General features: G+C 39.9%; 1 protein-coding gene across 4 annotated transcripts in view; it reads left to right on the top strand.

Annotated features, from left to right (window-relative positions):
• JADE3 (jade family PHD finger 3) overlaps positions 1-21376 on the top strand; it is a 65620-nt gene that overhangs the window by 18127 nt on the left and 26117 nt on the right. For 2 of the 4 annotated variants that reach the window (XM_058419429.1, XM_040056303.2), the window contains exons 2-3: positions 14924-14983; positions 16111-16193. In XM_058419429.1, the coding sequence (XP_058275412.1) occupies positions 14935-14983; positions 16111-16193 (132 nt within the window). In that variant the 5' untranslated portion in view covers positions 14924-14934. Of the gene's footprint in view, positions 1-892; positions 946-4077; positions 4133-14923; positions 14984-16110; positions 16194-21376 lie in introns of all 4 variants that reach the window. The other 2 variants (XM_040056302.2, XM_040056301.2) reach the window with 2 other exon arrangements.

The raw sequence follows: 21376 nt of genomic DNA, 5'->3' as shown, positions 1-21376 counted from the left end.
TTTGCTCCGAGGCGTGGGGTGGACTGTCTGCCAGGACAGCCCCTGGCTGGGCTGCTGACATCCCTGAGGAGTGCTGCAACTCATCTGTTGGGTGTGACTGGCTTTAATGCCTTTGCCATATGCATTACAATAGGGCACAAAACATATATGTGCATGGTCCTGCAGGAGGGGAACGTGGGCAGTTGGTGGAAGAAAAAATTCCTCTATTCCCATATTTAATATTGCTCAAGGCTCAGGACTAGATTAAGAAGGGCGAGTAAGCAGAATCCCTGCCAGGATAGCAAAGCTATTTGGGATTGTCAAGGAGAGGATGGAGGAATGTTGTGAGGAATTGAATCAGGAGCCACATGGAGCTTTCCCTCTATGCTTATTTTGTTTGCCCTCCTATGAATTTCTAAGCACACGTGGTTCATAGAAGACCATCTTGAATGAGGAAAGCATTAGTGTATAAGGAGAAATCAGCACCTTAAGCCTGCTGAAAAAGTTGTGCATCTGTCTGAATGTGTTGTTGAAGTGTTTTTATTCCCAAAACAGAATATATAAGATATTAATTAAAATTTCACTTTGTTGGTATTAGTAAAGTTGGTTCCCTTTCATGTTAAGAGGATGGCGAAATCACCTTGGAGGGTATTCTTACAAATTTGTTTTTAGCTGTAGTACTTACTGCGTTTCTATCACAGTATGTGCACATATAGCTGATACGTTTTTCCACACATCAAATAAGAATTGTGGAATTTAAGGCTTTGTATTCTGGGCATATCATTTACTTGGGAAAGTTGCAATAAAAATATAATACGACCTTCACTTACTTGCCAAAAATTAAGTTGTAGCTCAACCATGAAATGCCTGATGTCACTCCTACTACCTAAAAGCATTACTTTCGTTTTTTTAGGAGCTTGTGATGTCATCAGCTGAAGTGAAAACATCTACCTCATGACCTGGCATGTAAGTGAAGGAGGAGCTGGTACTTGAAAATAAATAAATAAATGTGTGTGTTGGTGTTTACAATGTGTAAATTGAATCTATATACCTTCAGCTTTCAGATATCACCTTTTAAATGAAAGCTTTCTGAATTTTAAAGGAATATAAAGTCTTTTAAAGGGGAGGAAGTCATAAAAGAAGCTGTTAACAGTAACATTTCAGCCTGCAGGACTCCTTAATAATCTCAGTTAAAATCTATCTTGTGTATCCCATAATGCTTGAAATGCTGGTAGGCATAGATGGAATAATTTTATCTTACCTCAGTATTTACATGTGCGGTTTCTACCCCTTTCTATTCTGTGCTTCTTTTCTGGATATAAATTCTGATAGCTGTATTGAATGCATACTGTACATGGTGATACCCTTCCTAAAATTAAATACTGTGCTTGTGCAGAAGATTTAGATTCTTGGTGTATAGTGAACTTTCTGCAGCTTTGTGACACTTCTATTTTATTCCCTTAAGTAAGCAAAAATATTTCAATCCTCTGCAGAGGCATTTTTAGATTTTTTTTTTTTTTTTTTGTCTGCCCACTCTGCTTTTCTTTTATGTGGCTTAGAGGATTAAAGTGCAGTCAGTGCTTTGAGGGGCCAATGTCAGCAGTGAGCTGAGTGTTCCTAATTGGTGCCAACACCTGTCCCTCATTATGAAGCCTTGTTCAAGCTGTCCGGTGAACCGAGGTAACCGGTCTCCCTTGCATGTCTCTAATGTGATTATAAAGCCCTCTCATGCAAGTTTTATTACTTATTCAACTTTTGGACTGATGAGGAAAGTGAAGCTAAGCTGAGCCATTTGGCTGGCTACCAAAGACCATAAGGAGTGGCAAAGAGAAGGGATTCACTCATCTCAATTTCAAGAATTTTAGTTCAAAGCTTGCTTCTGTTTTGACTGTTTGAATTTTTTAAAAAGGAGGGGGGGAGGACTGTTTTTTGGGTTTTTTTTCCTAGTTTTCAATGTCAAATACTCTGAATTTAGAGACCAGATCTACAGACTCCAGCTGAGCTGTGAACATCTGAGTGCTGCTGCTATTGCATAACCCAATGATTTTCTGCAAATAGAGCTTTGGCCTTGACTACTCTTGCACCATGGCTTTGTCTTCGAGGGGTCAGGGCTTAGCAATTCTTTTCTACACAAAACCAGCATCAGCCTCTCCTCCCACCTGATTCTGTACTGTTAGCAAGGCTACGCTGCATTGTGCTTTGCCATTGAAATTGGAAAAGACGACCTCAGACAGATTTCACCAGTGAAATGAATGGCTCAGATGAGATAGATCACTACCATGTTTGGGCTTTACAGGCAATAGTTTAAGCATGGTTACGTTTTTATAAGTAGGTTTTTAAGCACTTAGCTTGCAGAATTCAAGCATGCAGCAATACAGTGCTGGCTGGAGGTTTTGGGTTATTTCCTTATGAGGGAGGAGAGAGACAGAGTAACTTCAGATGTGTATCTTGGAAAGGTTTGAGATAATAAACCTGTAAGAATCACATGAGTACACTGTTAGTTAGTCAGATTTGGAAAACGGTAAGAAGATGAAAGCAAAGTGGGTTCTTAAACTTAAGGCATAGAATTGGAAGTCTAGTTATTACAAGGGATTGAATCTCTGCAGAATAGGAGAGAATCCAAAAGGAAATCTCAGGTGGATAGGGTCCTAAGGTGGATGTAGGCTATATCTGTACAACTGTTTATTTGATTTATTCTTAAAAAAGAAAAATTAAAAATCAACAACTCAAGTACACTGGGAATGATCTAATCTTTTACTTAACAGTTTTGACCAGAATAGTCCCATGAACAGCAATCAACAAACTTTAAGGGCAGCAGTATGTCAAATGTCAGAATCAATGCTGGTTGTGCTCATCATAATCAAAATCTTATTTGATAAACATACCCATTTCAATATTTATCATGGCTCTATAGACACCCATCTGATCTGTAGTCCACAGAGGTCAGGTCAGGAAGTGATAAATTAAAAAACAAATCCATAGTACAGAGAGGAATTAATGGGTTATGAGTATGTGTGGTTTCAGATGATTTACCTTACTCAATTAGGCCAGTTGCTGTCTCAGATAATGGTCAGCAGTGGACACCTAGGGGAAAAATTTTAAGTTCTATTGACTGTTTCTTGTAAAATTTTGGTTTTGGGATTTCCAGCACATTGACGTGAGATTGTGTTTAATAGCCCTTGTTCTCCATTTTGCCTAATTTTCTTCAATCTGTTTGCATTTTAACCTCTGCAATATGCCATAGCATGGAGTTTTTCAAAGTAATTTTGTACATAATGACCTTTTTTTCCCTTCACTTATTTACTTTCCCTTAAAGTTTCTTCTGTAACTTTTTGTTTATCTTGTCTCCTCCTGGGCCATGAGAAGCTGTGAGTAGTCTCTTCATTTTGTTGCTTCTCTTTGCCGCTTAAAACAGATCTCCCCTCTTCTGCATCCTCCTTTCACAGATAGTCTCAGTTTGTTTCATCTCTTACCCTAAAGTCATGGCAAACTTGCCTTAGAGCTGTAGTTGGGGGTTCACATTCTGCAAGTACTTCTCCAGTGGTTTTGAGGGAGCTAGAAGATACAGCCTTGCACTTAGCCTGAATGAGTGATCCACTAACGTTGCTCATCCATAAAGCTTTCTCTGTGTCGCTGAGTGGATGTAGCAAATGAAACCAGGCAGGCTCATGTCGCTTGTCGCTGCTCTTGGGCCTTCCCAGAAGGATGCCTCTCGCATCAATGTGCAGTAGTTTGCTACAGGTGATTTGGGAATGTCCAAGTACCATATTTTTGAAGACATTCAATTTATGTGTGTGTTTTCATCTTCTTCAGACCTAGAGGTGTCTCACAGGTGCTGTGGTGTGGGTGTGTATGTATTAACTGGAAACCATAGTTGACGTTGGGACAGGCCAGCAGCACTCTGCCTCACTGCAGGGATGTCTGATGGAGCAGCTGCACGTGCCTGATCCGTGATCTGCTCCAGGATCACAGCTTCTGTGTGAACAGCCAGTCACTTTTGGTGTTGCAGAGCTGAGGAGGTGGATGGCTGGAGTCTGGGGTGGCTTTATTCTGTCCCAGTCCAAGTGCAGGCTTGATTGTGCCTTCTCTCCTTTGCAGAGGCCCTGGTAACTGGTGCAGCTGCAGTCTGCCCCATGTCCTGCAGCTGGGCGAGGTAAGAGCCTGCAGAGTAGGCAGCTTCTTTACAGGTCTGTGAAAACCTCCCTGAGCAGGTGGAGTTGCATGTACAAAACATATCAGCTGCGGGTTTTGCATTGCATCATGGAGTCTTAAGAATGTAAAGGTGATTTTGTTTGTTTTGTTCAGTTCCACAGTTGTACTTTCAGTTGGAACCTCTTTTCCTGTTTCTCAGCAGGGATTTTAGTACTGCTCTTGGCAGCATGGGATTCAATTGCAGCAGCTGCAGCATCTTACAGCTCTTACAACCATGTAACCATATGAATAAACAAGTGGTGAAACACCTTCCTACTTCCATGGCTTGTAGGCATTTCCATTCCTGCCAGCACAGGAGTGCAGAGTGGGCAAGAGACCTGCATTACCTCACACCTTGGCAGCTTTGGAGGGTCAGCTGTGATAGTTCTTTATCCTCAGGGGATGGAGACTGTTCTCCTCTACTTTCAGAGCTCACCCCTTTAAGTCCCCATGTTCTTTGTGATCCACCCTGTGGATTGGCGCCTTTTCTCCTGTGCCAGAAACCACCTGCATCAGTTCAGCTTCAGCGCAGCTGGAGAAGGACATATTTTCTATTAGGTGCAGTAGGATAGTGATGGTCTAATCTTACTCCTTGAAATCTTGTTTGTTTCCACAGGACAGAAGAGGAAGGAGGAATTTAGAGGACTGTTAATGGTCAGTCCTCATCAGTGTCCCCTCATTAAAAAATACAAAACTACTTTGGCTTCAGCTTGGCCATTTGAGGAGAAATTGAACTTTATGTGGTTTGTAGGATGCATGTCTTGACTGCTTTCCCAAATAAGATGTGACATTTTTGAAACCTTGTGCAAATAGAATCATCCTTTCCTCTTTTCAGCGTAGCATCAGCCCCAGTGAACAAGTTTGTTATTTATTTAACCATTGCTGCAGCTCATGTTATGACAGAGAAAAATACTTTTTTTTTGCCTCTTCCTTGTACATAAAAATGGGCAAACATCACTTGACCACAGTATCTCTTTCATAATGTTTTTCCCCACCTCAGTTTGGTGATATAGAGAAACCTGGAATGGTATTTATTTTAACAAATCTATTTTAAATCTCTTTGACTAAAAGACCCTCTGTGTCCTTTCATGTGTTGTATATTACAGATTGTTGTACATAACATTAATTTATTTGACCAGACATAAAAATTAATTTTAAATCTCTAGTTATTAAGGCAGAATTTTTTGTCTGTTCAAAAGATTTTTTAAACTAAAAAGTACTTTAAGAAACTTTACAGTAAATGTTTTCTCATGCTGTGGTATTTTGATGTGGGGAACCAAAATAATAATGCAATCGCATATATACATGTTGTGTGAAATGCTAGAAAATGTAGTAGGATGTTAGTATTAGATTTGAAATATTCCAAATACTATTTAGAGTTCTGGCTGTGACAGTACTTCCCTTTAATTGTTCCTCTCCAGTGATCCCCTCAGTGCACTCTTCTTACCTGGGGAAAACTTTAGCATCCAGATTGTTTATTTCAGCTTGTAGACAGCCATTTTTCGTCAGATAAGGAAAGAAATTCTCAACCTAATATTTCCTGCAGGAAAATATTTGTGTTCTTAATTTCTTTGAGTAGGATATAAAGATGCATATTGATGTTTTCTGCATTTTACAATCCTTCAGGTTTCGTTGGTGATGCAAAATTTTGCAGTGAAGTAGTTAGCCTCTTCAAAGCATTATAAGTAAGAAAGAAATTATTCAAAGCAGATAAAATATTTAATGCAGGCTGCTGTTGTTGATTATTTTATTTGAGTTTTGAAAAGAAGAAAGCAAGAACAGTGAAACCTACTTCGATGTATTTATTAGCAAGTACAAAAAATTAAATTATTATTTTAAGCAAATATTTTGTAGGATATAAGAACTTTTGCCTATGCTAATAATAGAAAAGGTGTTTTTCATAATCCCAAATAGCGCATACATTTCTAGATCCTTCCTTCTTTGATAATATTTCCTGCCTGTGATCCTAGCTGCGATACTAGTTCCACCTGTATTTTATCATGAAAGCATGCATTAGTACAGCTGAAGAGCCGAAAAAGATACAAGTGGGCAACTGCTGGCAGCATCAGGCAGATGGGGCAAAGTGGGGCTTCACTTGAAATAGTCTAATACTGCTTATTGCTTAATTTTCAGTTAAGTAGTGACACTTCTGTGGGGTTTTTTTTGCCCCCATCTTCACCCCCCGCAAGTTTCGTCACTGTGCAACAGCAGACCAATGCTTAGTGCATCGCAGGGATTTTTCTGATTTTTGTTCTGTTTGTTTCCACACGTGCATCAGCAGGAAGGGCAGTGAGCGGCAAGGTCACAGAAAATGCGCTTGGGAGACCTGGATGCAGCTGCCTGCTGATGCCCGAGGCTCTGGTGTGTGATGTATGGCTGCTCTGCGCTGCAGCTCTGAAATGTCAGGGCTTTCAGTGCTTGCTTAATATGAGCTTATCGTGAGGGTAGATATGGTGAAGACTGAAAAACACTTAGAGCCAAGGTAACGTGAATCATACCAGTTCTTAAAATAGAAAGCCCAGCTAAGCGCTCAGAGGTTTTTCTGCTCAGTCATATTGGTGAAGCGTGTGCTGCTCCTGTTCCTCGCCGGTGCTTGGCATGCCCGTGACTGCAGTCTCCTTGCAGATACAGGGCACGTGGCTGTCTTCGGGTGTCGAATCTCCTGGGCAGCCAGCCCCTTATTTGCCTGGCTTAGCATAGGGTATGATGACCTGTTCTGGTCCTTTTTTAGTAGCACTGTATCCACATCATTCTTCAAAGCAGACGTTGTCCTTAGCTTCATTTAGTAGGTGGGCTTTGTGAGGTTTTCTTCTTTTGTCCCTTGGTTCTTGAATGTCTTAGTGTTAATTCAGGTATGAGTTTTCTTTCGAGGCAGCCCTGTAAAACAGACAGAACACAGTCAAGAACTGTGTGTCCCCCCAGCTGAGGGCTCTTCCGAGCAGATGAGCTTCCTGAGCGTGAATAACTGGGGTAGGTGCTTTTCCATGGCTCTTGGTGCACATGCAGTTAGAGGGCTGTACGTGAGCCGGCCCCTGCCTCCTGGGCACTTCCTTCGGGGATCAATTAGCTGCTGTGTTGTTTCCAACAGCCTGACAAGAGACGCTTTGTGATGCTGAGCAGAGGAAGTGAGAGCTGTAGTGGCATCCCTCTGTTGATGATGTCCTGCTGGCCACCTCAGCAGGTGGTGGTGCTTGTGTGTTCAGTATCACTGTGACTTTCCCGTTGGGAACTTGTTCCTCATTTCATCATGCTGGGGACTTCCTTGCTCCCCCAGGGAGGGACCTGGCTGGGGTGGGCAGGCACAGCACCCTGCTGAGGGCCATGACTCCCTTTCCTGAGGGGTGTACCCTTATTTTAGCCTTTTCCCTGCCTGGGAGTGATGCCGGGAGGAGGGTTTGAGCAGTGTTCACCGGGCTGCTGCCAGGCGGGCACGCTTCAGGCGTGAAGCGTGGCAATGCCAGGCAGCACCAGACTGGTTGTGGTTCTAGGGAAGGAGGTGGTTTGTTTCTTTTTTTATTTTATCTTAAAACCGGACTGGCATTCAAATGCAATATGGTGTTTTGAAGGAAATAATTTTGTGTGTCCAAATCTCTGCCGCTGTTTTAGGAAGATGATAGTTAATAAACAGCTGGTATAAAACCAATGTTTTTTCAGGAGTACAAAATTGATAATGAGGACTGAAGGAGAGAGTAGCTCAGAACCATGTACACAGCGGTATATTTGCTTGAATTAATGACAGTCTGATGTTTATTTTTCTTTTAATTGACTCTGCCCAGATCAGCATTGTCTTTAAGATGCTAATGCTAAAACGGCATGTTTAATGGACAGAAATATTGCCATGTCAGCCTGGCCCAGCTGGCTGTTCTGTGTACAGGCCAACATGAGTAGCTTGCCTCAAAGATGAAAATAAGGCTGCTCAGTCACTGCTACATGTCAGGAAAGCACTGGGAAGACAGTACAGTTTAATCTTTTTGTAACCTCTTGGAGAGTTTCTGTTGAGGTAATGGTGGCACTGCACGTGTTGCTGGTGATTTGTTCTTCTGAGGATTTTAGGTTTTTAACAAGCTGCTTGGTGTGAGGCACTTTAGAAGGCCTCTGGTATAAATCTGCTCCCCTGCCCTCACAATGGGTCAATGCATGGATGTGGTACCGGAAATTAAAACCTGTACTTCTGTTTCAAGGTAGGAAAGGTACTTGGCGTGTGCTGTATTTTATCTTGTCATCAAAGCACGTTATTAATATGAGGTAGCATCACTTACCCTCTTTTTATACTTGGAAGACAAGGCGATGGTTGTTAAGTACTTTGTACTAGACTGAATGGTGGATCATCATGATAAAAGGGCACATGAAATGATGTCAGGGTTCCCTTTTGGCCCATAATCCACAATGAATATGTGTGTGTGATTATATTTGGGGTTTCTTCGTCCTAGTTTTATGATCTGTCAGATGACTTCAGAATTTCGGGGTAACAATTTCAGGGGTAAGTCGTGTTGGAATATGATACTTTGGACTTCTTTTTTCTTTTCCTTTTTTTTTTTCTCACTTTTTGAGGCAACTGCCAAATTGCCTTACATAAAGAGGTAACAAACAAGGAAGACAGAGTTTGAGACTACGTCTTATTGCTGCTGCATTTCATATAGACTCATGTTATTAGCCAGATTCCTGTAATGTGTATTTCCTTGCTTGCTACAATTATTTATTGCCTGATGACAAAGGAATTGGCTGTTGCTGGTACTACTGCTTCTAAAAACTGGTGCATTCCTCCTTTGTTGAATTACAGATTATTATGTTAATCAAGACTTAGTATGAAATAGTAGCATGAAAAAAAATGTTTTCTGGTGGGCACAGAACAATCTTCACAAAATAATTCATTATTTTATTTTGGGAGTTAGGGAAGACTAGGATAGATGTGGTCACTCTGTTATGGACTTCCTGAGCAGAGTAGGAGTATAAAAAAGCAATCACAGAATTGTTAAGGTTGTTACTTTGTTTGCTGAACATCCTCTTCTGTGAATTGTATAACCTTTCAAACCTTTTCAGTGTAGCAAATATTGCTACACCGGGTTCTAAGTGAGTATTTTTTCCAATTTATATGGTCTTTTTCTGATAGGATAGGATATTAAAAATAATAATAAAAAACCTAAACACGAGTGATCTCTCTTCCTCTAGTTATTTGAAAGGTTGTATTAACTCTATTCATATTTTGTAATTTCCCTGGCAGTTGACTATGAAATCTGACCTATTTAAATGGTTTTACTGTACTACATTTCCTGGAGACCTTTCAAGATAATTTGCTTCCTAATCTAAATTTAACAGTTACATAAACCACATTTTGGAGCCTTGGAAATTGCTACCTACTGCCTCTGCCTATTTTTTTTTTTTTTTTTTTTTTTTTAAGACAAGCCATATTGTAACAATGTAAGTACAGAATTTTAATCTGAAATTTGTGTGTAGCATGTCCTTTGGCTTTCATAGATAGATGCTGTTTTTCTTTTTAATAAAATAAAGTAGGTTACTTTTTATCCCACTTGAAAATTTCCAGTGTTGTGGCCAATTCCATTTTTGTCAGGCTATTTTAAGATGCAAAGACGTAAAAACTCACAGGTCTAAGATATATTTGCTCAACAGTTTCTTGAATTTTCTGGTTCTGTTTTTTCCATCTTGATAGGTCCTAACAGGTACTGAGTAGCGTATGGATGTATTTAACCTTTGTCTGAACAAACTGAAGCCAGGAAGCATTGCTATTCCTTGGAGATACTGTGTTGTTCAGAAATCTTGGCTGGCTTTAAGGATTCATTTTGTGCACTTGTCACTGATGTCTTGCCTAATATGCTGTACAAATTCAGACTCTGTGATATCTCACCCTTGTGTCTGCTGTTACTGATGAACTATCCAGAGGAATGCATTAGAAAAAGAGGCTAAATGTAATAGGTTATTTGGTAAATTTAGTTGTTTACTCTGGTGCAAATTGAAAATGAAAAAAATATTTGTTTGTCGTGTTTCTGCAGGTATTTGAAATTGGTTTTTGTTTTGGATAAGGCTCTGAAATTTTGTTACCTGTCTGCTACTTACATGTGCTGCTTGAGTGATTTTTTTTTTTTTTTTTTTTTTTTTTTCCCATGTAATCCATGGTAACTAGCTTTTCAAAAGTGGGACGTGCCTTAAGTCAGTGCAGCATTGATTTTCCTCAGGGGCAGGAGAAAATGGTGGTAGAGGCAAGTGGCTGTTTCTTTCACTTTAGCAGTGCAGATACTTGTGAATAAGCAAGAAGGAGGAAATGGAACTTAGAATTCATTAATTACAAAACATATCCCTTAGATTTTTGGAAATATGAGTGTTACTGTCTTGAGATTCTTGCATGTGCCAGCTGAGGTGTTGATTCTTCTTAGCTTAGGGTCTGTGTTATAATTTCAGCCAGGTGAGTGCAGGGTGGCTTTTTCCTGGCTTTCCTTGAAGGTGCAGTGATGTGTTGGATACAGGCATCGGTTCTGTCTCCAGGGCAAAATTCCCAATATGTACAGCAGCCTTCTGGAAGCCAGGGAGAGCTGGCAGCACAATGTTGCTGTCTGTGGTAGAGGTTGTCCTGGGATTGTTTTCTGCTTAAACACACAAGAAGGTTCAGGGCATCTTGACCTGCATTCACTTGGTTAAGGTGATGGCAGGCAATGAGTGTGATTTCTCTTTTTTAAAGTTGCAGTTCATGTCTAAAGCTGTTTCAAGCAGATTGGGCATAAATGTGCAGCCATGGCTTGGCAAGTCAGAAGTGCAACAGGCGCAGAATACGGTTCAAGTTTAGGAATAACTCTAGTAATTCATAATAAAAATGATGCCAGCAAATGTTTCATTGCAGTAATTGCCTGGAGAGTTAAAGATCTTTTTCCTTGTGACAATGATGATTTCTCACTGCTGCTTCTGTTTTTCAGTTTTCATTTAGAAGATCCCTTAAGGGTGGGCATATTTAGAATTTGTATACGTTGTCATACAAGTGATTAATAAGATGTTAGTCCCTCTGTGGATTCTGTGGATTAAAAAAAAAAAAAAAGGGACACACACACGCACAACCACTTAGTGTATTATGTTTGTAATTTTAATGATAATCTTTGAGGTAATCTGCGCTTGCCTATAATGCCTGAGCACTCCTCAAGTCCATAGCGACAGCACCTCTACTTACTTTCTAAGGTACTGAGAATCAGGATCCAGTGACTGAGAAACAAGGATTTTCTCCAGGCATTTTGGGGGGGGGGGGGGGGGGGGGGCGCAGAGCCACATCTCTTTTGCTCTGCAACAACGTTTCAGTCTTGAGTTGCTGTACACTCTCTTAGATTGTACACTGGAACTGCTAGAAATGTAAATGTTAAAACTTAAGTCTATTCAGTCAAGTTCATTGTGCCCATTTGCAAAATGCCTGGACAAACTGAAGGAGGCCAGTCTGCTTTGGGGATTTTGGACTGAAGCTGGGAAAAGCTGACATCAATTGTCATTGGAGGGGTCAGGGGAGGAAGAGGAGGGGGGGGTGTCCCCTGTTTTTCTGAATTGAGCAGTTTCTGATTCTTTTTCATTCTTCAAAGGCAGGTGAAGTGAGGCAGGAGCTTTCCCACTGAATGGATGTCACTTTGGGATCCCTCTCTAGTGTCCAGGGAATGAAAGCATCATTGTCACGGAGCCTTTCTAATGAGCCCTCATGCTTTGGGGTGGAAGTGAGCTGGAAGTTGTGTGGCAGTCCCAGTGCACACAAGGGTACAGCAAAGGGGTTCTCTGTTAAAAAGAAAAGTGAAATCGCCACTAGAGGTGGTCTCTGCTGAATGGTGCTGAGGCTCTGGGTCCTCCTGCATCGTGTGGGGACATAGGGTGAACTTGTAGCCTGTTAGGCATTCAAATAACCTGACTTACCAAACACAACACTCCTGTAATTTGATGTAACTCTGTGGATTTTTATACACTCTTGATGTGGTTAATATCGCTGAAAAAATCAGGGAGGAATCCAGTGCTATTACTGTTCAGGGCTTTTTGCCTTCAGTGACTGCTTTTTGTCTTTCTGTCTGCTATCATGGAGGTGTAAATCTCTTGCCTGAGCTGCTACAAACCCAGTTCTCAAATAACAGCTTGTTACTTTTGTTTAATGAATGTTTGTTTGTTTTTTACTCTCTTGGAGTTGTTGGCAGAGGTGTGCTTTCTGTTCTAAAGTTTCTGTTAGACTTGCCATTTCTGTGTAAGCTGTCTTTGAAGTGTAGGCATCTCTGCTCTTCTTTCCCAGTTGCCCAGGCAGAAGTCCAGGCTTCCTGGGTGTTTTATCCTGTAGCTGTCTCTCTCAACCTCATGTTTGACCCTACTTTAATTGAATGTTCATGTTTTGCTCTGCAGATAGCTGTCCTTAGTACAGAGTGAAAAGGTTTTCTAGCTGCATGTTTATATAGACTCTAAGAGATGGGAATCACCTGCCATGAGCTTTCAGCACCTTTTAACAATTGCTCAAAAATTCACCTGAATATAAAACCAAAGCAAGAAGCAAGCACTTCCATTTCTTGCTAAGAAATGGAAGTGGTTGCTTATTGCTAAGAAATGGAAGTGGGAATACTGCTTGGCTCATCTAGATGCTTCTTTTTGTTGTCTCCCAAGGTCTTAAAATGTACCTGATGGTCTTTAAGCCAGGTTGTTTGGAAATGAAGCCTGCTAGCAGATAAGTTGTCATGGGCAGAATCTGCATTTTTTTTTAGCGAGACTTGCATGCTTCAAGGGGCTGGGTTTGGCCTGGAGTGCAAGCTCTCAAATGGCAGTACAATTTTATTTGCTCTTGATTAAAATCCATGCCTTTAAATTTCACAAGCTGACAATATGAAAGTAGTCTTCTAGACCTCCCTTCAGTACCCTGCAGCCAGCTTCAAGTCTGATGCCCCCAAAACACGTACAAAGACATGTCCTTCTGACCTGAGTGCCTTCTGCATGTCCAACAGCTTTTGTCCAAGAGCTTCATGGAAGTTTCTTCATCTGTACAAGTTGTCTTACGTTGCTTGCTGGAAGCAAAGCCCTGTGGTGTTTGGGTCATTTAATTTTCGATGTCACTCTTTTCTTGGACACTGGTCTACACATATAGCATGACTGCCTTGTCTCCTTTATGTTGCCTGAGCTGTGAGAAGGTAAATTCATGTGAGATTATTTGTTGTGTAATGGAATTTTATACCTTGCTTAAGTGATGATGCGAATGACCTTTGTCCTGTGTCTTTCTGTCTTCACCCCTGGTTAAATACCTGACTCAGAAGTTCTGTATCTGCTTTCTTGAAAACTGGAAGCATCCCTTCCTTTGTCAGCTTTCATGAGTGTGGACAATGTATTTTTTTTAATAACAGATTGAAAGGATTGATTTAAACTTTGAGTGATCACTGCATTTAGATTCAGTAAACTCACTCTCTTAAATACAAGGACTGCTGAAATTTTCCACTAAATTAAACACTTGTGTTGCAAACAGTTCAATTTCAATCTCTTCAAAGCCTTTAGGCAGGCTTCCCTTATCTGGAGATCTTGTTTATCCTGTGGTATTTGGATAATCTCAAGATCCATTGTACAGTAACTAATGTGGAGTGCTTATCAAATGGGATATTCAGCTGCGTGTCTTTTTTTAATGGCATGTGGTTATGTTTAAGCCATGAAGCTGCTTACATTTCAGGTGTAGCCAAGCTAGCACTTCAGAGTACTGCAGACATTTCAGGTTCAGCTATCTCTAACCTACTTGAGTATATCTTCTGCTTAAAAACAAGCAGGGAAAAAAAAATAGAGTACTTGTATATTCCTGCAGAATTACTTTTTACTTCTTTTCTCTATTGATTTTCTCATTCAATCCATTACAAACATAGTGGTGACTTTTATTTACTGCTATTAATTGTAAACCGCTATTGAACCTTAGTTAACAAATGTAACATTGAATATTATAAAGTGGCAGGACTAATAAGAAGGTGTATGGATTTTTCTTGGCACTTGTTTAGAGTATATAGCTGATAACTGGTTTGATTTTTCTTTTATTAAGTAGAGGTGCAGAAAGTTCTCTCTGTAGCATTACAGGTTCAAAAACGAAATTTGAAAAGTAGAATACTTTTTTTAATGCAACTGGCGCAGTGCCAGTGAAGTATTTCTCGGTGATACTCTTGATCACTTCTCAAACTTCTGAAAACCACATTGCTTGTGAAATAAATGGTGATAAATGGCATCAGTACTGCTTTCTATGATTGTCCCTATTTAAAATCTGCCTTTTGCTTTGCATGGATGCCTTAAGGTTTCTTTGTGCCTTTTTTTTTTTGTTTGTTTGTTTGTTTTGTTTTTTTAAGGTGTGTTATATTTCTAAATCCTTGCCTTGCTGTGCATCCACTTTATTTCCTGGCCTCCACCCGTCTCTCAGCTAGCTGCTGCCACCATGGCAACTCTTCCTGCAGCTGAACAGATGGGACATTGAGTCGAGCAGTGCACCGCTCATGCCCTGCCGGGAATCAGCTGGCGGCTTGCACTTCTTTCTGCAAAATGAAAAGCAAGCTCTACCCAGCAGAGGCATGCTGGTTTTTAGGGTGCTCGGTTTCACAAGCAGTACTGTGATCTAATAGTTGCTTGCAGAAATAAAACATGGTGACTGAATTGGGATTATTTCTATGCCTGAAACCTCTTCAGAGGAGCTTTGCCTTTAGTGTGAAGAACTTGGCATCAGCCAGCAGCCCCGGTGATTTTCTGGTAGAACGATTGTCATCAACTATTTTTTTTTTTTTCTCTTTAGGATGCGTCAGGATGAAACGCCACAGGCATCTAAGCACCAGTGATAGTTCAGACAATGAGAGTAAGTAATACCTGCTAGTGTTTCTTTGGTCTGTCACCCCCTTGTGGTTTCCTTCTGTGGTTTGAGGGCAAACCGCTTCACCTCTTAAAATTTAAAAAAAATATGTTTCTTGATTGATTTCTTTTTGCATTTATGGTCTTTGGTGTTCTGAATCATGTTACAGGAGGAAAGTAAGGTAAAGGGTCTTATAAGGGAAGTTTTGAGTATACTTAGAATTTCAAGAGAAACTTTTATATCTTTCTCATTCACAGTTGGCAAGAAGAAGTTTGTAAATCAAGAGAAATTTTACTGCTTGAGATTCTATTCTCTGATTATTTTTTTAAAAAGAATCCTGTTGTCTCATGGTATGCAGAGCTTCAACGTTAAAATAGTTGGGGGTGGCAAGTTACTTGAGCATTAATGTGTTAGAATTATAATCAGTATATTGATCGTTATATTATCTCATACTGGTTCTTGACCTATTCCACTTTGGTCTGTTCAACAATTTAGTAAAGTTTCATTTTAAGTGTTCCTTGGCAGACCTCTACCTGAATATCTTCCCAAGAAACCCAAACAGAATAACCCTGTGTGGCAGGGTCTTGTTTGTTTCTTATAAACCTGTGCCTGTCTAAAAGCTCTATAGGTAACGATTCACTGTCGTATTCACGGCAGGTCATTGATGTATCCTCTGCTGAAACAACATTTTGCCAGAAACATCTAAGATACCACACCAGGGGTTTTTTACATCTCTCGTTAGCACATTTTAGTATCATTGCTTTGTTCTTCAAGGTTTGTTTTTTTTTTTCTGAGCATTTTCAAACAGTTTCACACTTCCTTCCACTTTGTTAAAAGGGAACTTAATGAAGGAAAGCAGTCTGTCTGCTTGTTTCTGTTTACTCATGCTTGTATTGGGCAGAGCAGAATGTACCCATAAACTTGGTGTGCTGTGGTTTTATAAAGAATGAGTGGAACAGGAGGAGCTGAAATTAAGCCTACAGACTGCCTAACAGTTGTTTTTTTTTTCCCACATCTTGTCAAAAAATTATAATTTAAGAGATTAGAGTGCCTTGTGTTTTACTGGAAAATTTAAATGAATTGAACCGAGCTATAATGATAATTTTTTATTTCTTTTTATTTTTTTTTAACAGGTCCTTCCACTTCCTTTTCTTCTTGTTCTAAATACAGGAGCAAGTCAAAAACACCAGCAAATGAACAAAAGAAGCCTGCTGAGGTAAGAACTGGGTTGGTCACTGGTAGTTTTCTTTCATACAGTTTTCATGTTTCTAAGCCTTGAAGAAGTGAGCTGTGAATCTCGTGCTGGTGAGTCCTTTTGTCACCTGTCAAATTCTCTGTGAACCTGCAGTTTCCTCATTGTGTGAGTATTACAGGCACTGTGGTGTTTAATTGACCAAAATGACTTACAGGATTTGCAGATAGTAACATGTAGTTCATTCTTTCCCTGGAATTTTAATATCATTTTGAAATTGGCAAAAGCTGGTATGGTCTTACAATTTGAGAGCATAGCACAGTGAAGTGTATATGAGCATAGCACAGTGAAGTATATATGAAGTGGTTCATATATATGTTTGGGAAGGATACTGTCTTTCTGCTTCAGGATTGAACAGTGGGACACTTAGGTGGGTAGGATATACAGTGTTTGCTCTGCTATTTTGTTACTCTTGGCTTTTTACTGTCAGTGTAGCTTTTTTGTTTACTCTGCCATCTTCACCTGTTATAACCTCAACACTTACCACCACTGTCACTGGGCCTGTACTGACCCATATAATAAATTGACATTTATGCCCAATCCAGTGTCCAAAGCCATCCTGTTGACCGTTCCATTAGTAGCCCCTCTTAGTGGAAGATTTGTTGGGTGCCTTCTCCGGATTTTATGCTTGTTTTCTTAAGGGCTGAAGTCAGATACTAACTGCAAATTGGAGAAATATTTCTTGTAGCTAATTCCCCTTGTTATCACATTTCCTCTGAATGAGTCCTTCAGAATTTTCATATCACTGCTGAAAAAAGACTGAAAAACCCCACTTTATTTCTACAGAATTTAAAGTTATTTCCCAGAAGTTGTTTACTATACCAGCAGTTTTTTACCTGAGTGGTTACTGCTGTGCAAGGTTGTGTGAAATATGTAGATTATGCTCCTATAGCTTAAGCCATTCAGCGAACATGCTTCCTGCTTCTTTTCTAAATGCTGCTAACTAGGTGGGTTTGGTGTGGTAAGAACAAGGTAAATGATACAGAATGTGTAATTTCTTTGGAAGCTTAATTCTTATTGCAAGTTAATTCAAGGGAACTCACTTATTTTTAAAAGAAGATGTAAAAAAGGTTCTAAAACATAAATTTGACTAGAACTAGCTACATAGTGTTTTATTTGCAGCCACCAAGAAGATTAAGAAATACCCACTAAGCTTTTTGCCCTTAGCATGTTGTTATGAGGATTATGGTTCTGTACGAATTTAAATCTTAAAACAGCTTGTGGCTACTGAGGTCTTGTAAGTGTTGCTCATGTGTGCCTAGGCAGTAGCTTTGTTACCAGTCAAGCTGTGCAAATGAGAGCTGAAGCACATGTATTGCCAGGCTTGTTGCTGTTTAAAATACACCTCAGTGCTAGTCCTTTCACCTCAGTGCTAGTCCTTTGCCAATCCCTTCTTTCTGCCCAGCCATCCAGTTTTCTTCTTGTAACTCTTCATCTTAGGGATTGTCCTATTACTATTATTATCAGCCTTCTTTCAATTTGCTCCATTCTTTCTCTAGGTGTGTATGTCCATTAAAACAATAATTATGAAGATGTGGTCCAGCTATGTAGCATACAGGTGTTCTGTTCTTCTAGGAATTAAAATGAGCAATGTTTTCAGTTCCTCCTTTTGAAATAATCTTTGCTGCCTTTTACCAGTTCCGAGGCAAAATCTTGATTCCTTTAATGCTTGAAAATACGAAACTTTGAAGAACAAAATCTGGAATGTACACTTGAAATTTAAAAACTCTGTTAATAATGTAATCCTTCTAGTAATACTGGAATCTCTTTGTCATATTTGATTTAAGATGCTCCTCTTGAGGGGAAAAAAGGAAGGAAAAAAAAAGGGAAAGAAATCCCAAACTTTAGAATATATCCTCATTAGAAAGAGTCTCCTGAGTATAATATCTAAAAGATCCCTAAAACAAATTCAATTCTCCTGGAAAGGGAATGGAAGAGAAGGTGACAGTAGTACTGTACCGCTTGTACGTAAGACTTCTGGCTATTCTTTATGTTTTTGCTTTTGTTCTTCTAAAAGCAAGCACTCCCTCCAACCTCTTGAAAAGCATATGCTGGGAAGTGTATTATGTGAAATGCTTTTGTCAGCAGAGCATTGAAATTGATTATTTATGCATCAAGTGGTGACAAGGGTGCAAAGCAAATACTGAAAAGGGACCCCACTACACACCCTTCCAAAAATCATGTTGTAATCTCACAAGCTTTTTGTAGTAATAGTTGTTTAATATCTATCAGATAGAAATTTAAATTTTCAGGCTGACAGCATCTCTTTAGCAAGGCCTCTCTGTAACAAGTTGGCATTGCTCTCCTTTCATTCACCTCTGCTTGCCAGGCAGCAGGCTGTTTCTTGAGTTAGCGATGCAGAAAATCTAGAAGGTCAAAGCTATAAATAGCTTTTTGGGAATATTTTTGTTCATGGTCTTCATGCATTAATTTTTCTTTCATGCTAGTAAGCCTTGGTTTTTCAAATAAATTGGATGTGAATACATAGGCTTTCTTCTCCTTCCTCTACCATCATCAGCCCAAGCTGAGTACCTGGGTGCTCTCCAAATAAAAGCTTGGGTTTGGTACTACAACAAGTAAGTAGTGAGTGCATGTGCCAGTTCAGGACTTATCTAAATATGCTGGTGTCCTCTAAGGTTGCCTCTGAGAAGTGATGAGTGGCTGCATCTGAGAACTGCTCTGCCTGGAACTGCCTTCCAGGTGCTTTGGAATCCAGGGGGGGTTGGGAATGGCCTCAGTGGAGGAGGGTCATCTGGTGTTACTGCCAGGCCAAGAGGTGTCATGTTACAGCAAATGTCAAGCCCATTTCCAGAGACTGTATCAATCCAGAAGGGATGTTACTGCCTTGTACCTGGTTTCAACTTACTCCAGTCCCCTCCTTAGAGAAGAAAGTGAGAATAAGGGAAGCCTCTAATGAGGCTTCTTCAGACTGTGGTGCTTCTGTAGGTAGTGTCAAAAGCAAGGCTGTGTCTCTTTTCTTGCTGCTTCTCTTCTGGATTACAGTCTCTCACAAACTACTGAAATGGTGACTTAAAAATCCTGTTAATCCAATTAGCTTTAGTATTTGCTACGAATAAATTAGCAGTGTTGAGGTTAGAGGCACACCAGTAATGCAAAGTCATAGCTGGTTTGGAGACTTATGATGATGTTGGCCACATACCATTTGTGGTGTTGCCCCTCAGTGGATTTAAGCTTAGACAGGAGGGACTCACAGCCCTCTGCAGCAGGCTGTGTGAGAGCAGCAGGGTAGGAGGCATTTGGATGTCTGGCTCAGCATGAAGCCTGTACTTGGCAGTTTCCTGTCTCCATGAAAGCTGTGGCAGAAAATGATGGCAGAGTAGTGGGAATCATTTTTGCAGGGAAAACCCATTAGCTGGACTGTCCTGAATGACTGACCATGTCTTTTCCCTTATGCTTGTGGGATCACAAAAGAGCCTAAGATCTTTATGACACTAATTTATGTATATCTTTTTTTCAATCCTGTCTCCCTCTTGAAACTGCAAAGAAGTTAAGTTAGCATTGTGTTTGTTTTTAAAACCCTTTCCATATAACATGGCAATATTTTACTTCTCTTTGCAAATAGGGTTTTGAGTCTCACAGCAAGAGTAGTTTTTAATTCCTCGTTGCTGATTGTGAGCTGTTTTATCATGTGAAATGCAGCTTATCTCCCAAAAGTAAATGGTCTGCATTCATTACTTGGGTACGTGAAACTCTTTTTAGTGGCATTTAACTGCCACATAAATTGTTGGTCTTGATCCTTAGAAGCACCCTCTAAGGCTAGACTCTTGGCAGCAAATGGACTCTTTTTGCAGTTTGAAAGTGCTTGATTTTGTTCTGTGAATGAATGGGCAATGTGGTCAAATTATATTGCTTTGCATGTACCGTGTGTAATAAGGGACTGTCATTTTTATGTGCATGCTTATCTTAGAAAATTCTGAATTATCTGGGACATGTGTACAGGCTTCTCAAGACCTCTGGCAAACATGCCTTATCCATGAGCTACTTTTTAGCCTGCTTGGGTGAGTTGATTTAAAAAATATATGTAAGATGGGAGGTGCAAACTCATCAGTTACTTCTGTGATGCTTTTTTTTTTCTTTGAGATACTGTCTCAGGCTCTTTGAACTCTTTGGGAAGAGGTGACCCAAATGCAGAAGGGTGTGGAAAAGCTTACTTGTGAAAAGGCTGAACTATTTCACCTTTGAAGTGAACGAGCAGGCATAACAGTAAAGTATGAATGGGTTGGAAACAGCAGAGCTGGAGTGCTTCAGTCCTGCATGTCCTTGTGATGGAAGAACTGGAGAGAGAGAAAAGGCAGCCATGAGCATTGATAAATGAGGCCAAAAGTTAGAAAATCTGTAGCAATTAAAAGGATATCCTTTTCATGCAATTAGACTGGGAAGTTCATCTGCTACAGGAAGTTGTTGAGACTGAGAATTAAACAAGATTAAAAAAAGAATTGGACAGATGATAGCAAGTACAGATTTTTTAAAATATCTGTATAAATTAATGCCACTTTAAAAATTGATTGTTAGGATTAACCCCAAAATCCAAAGCTTATGTCTGATTAGCAACCAGAAGGAAACTTGACATGTTCTTGCACATTCTTCTGGCTCATGAGATACTGTCAGAGACATGATGTTAGGTAGCGTTGATTTAGTATCCGACTTCCTGGCTTTTCCTATACATGCTTGTAAAAGGAGGCCAGGAAGATTCATGGCTACTTAAATGAAGTGTACATGTAATTTGCTTGAGTCCTGGATAATTCATTAAAATAGTTTTAGGGAGTAGGGGGTTTTGACATCAGAATTTACTGCCTTGCTTGTCTGAATATGTGGATGTTTAAGAACTACAGATTTAATTCTACACATATTCCTATCGCAGTATTTTTAACATTTTAAGTTTCTCAGTCCAGTTGGTATATGTGCCTGGAACTGTAGTTTCATTTCCGTTTGAAATTTATGTTGCCTTTTGTTTACTTTGCTGTTAAAAATCCCTCAACCAACCAAAATCCAAAGTAAACCTGCCTTAAGTTTCTACGAGTTTCTCTATAAGGTATGTTGCTTAGTTCAGAAACTTCATGCCCAGGTTGCAATGTATTAACAAGAAGAATTCTGCCTTTCCAGGATGAGCTCACCAAATTCTGTTC

This window comes from Hirundo rustica, chromosome 2 (genome assembly GCF_015227805.2).
Source record: "Hirundo rustica isolate bHirRus1 chromosome 2, bHirRus1.pri.v3, whole genome shotgun sequence".
Lineage (NCBI taxonomy): Eukaryota > Metazoa > Chordata > Aves > Passeriformes > Hirundinidae > Hirundo > Hirundo rustica.
Note: the sequence above shows the minus strand (reverse complement) of the source record. Positions and strands in the feature narration are given on the sequence as shown.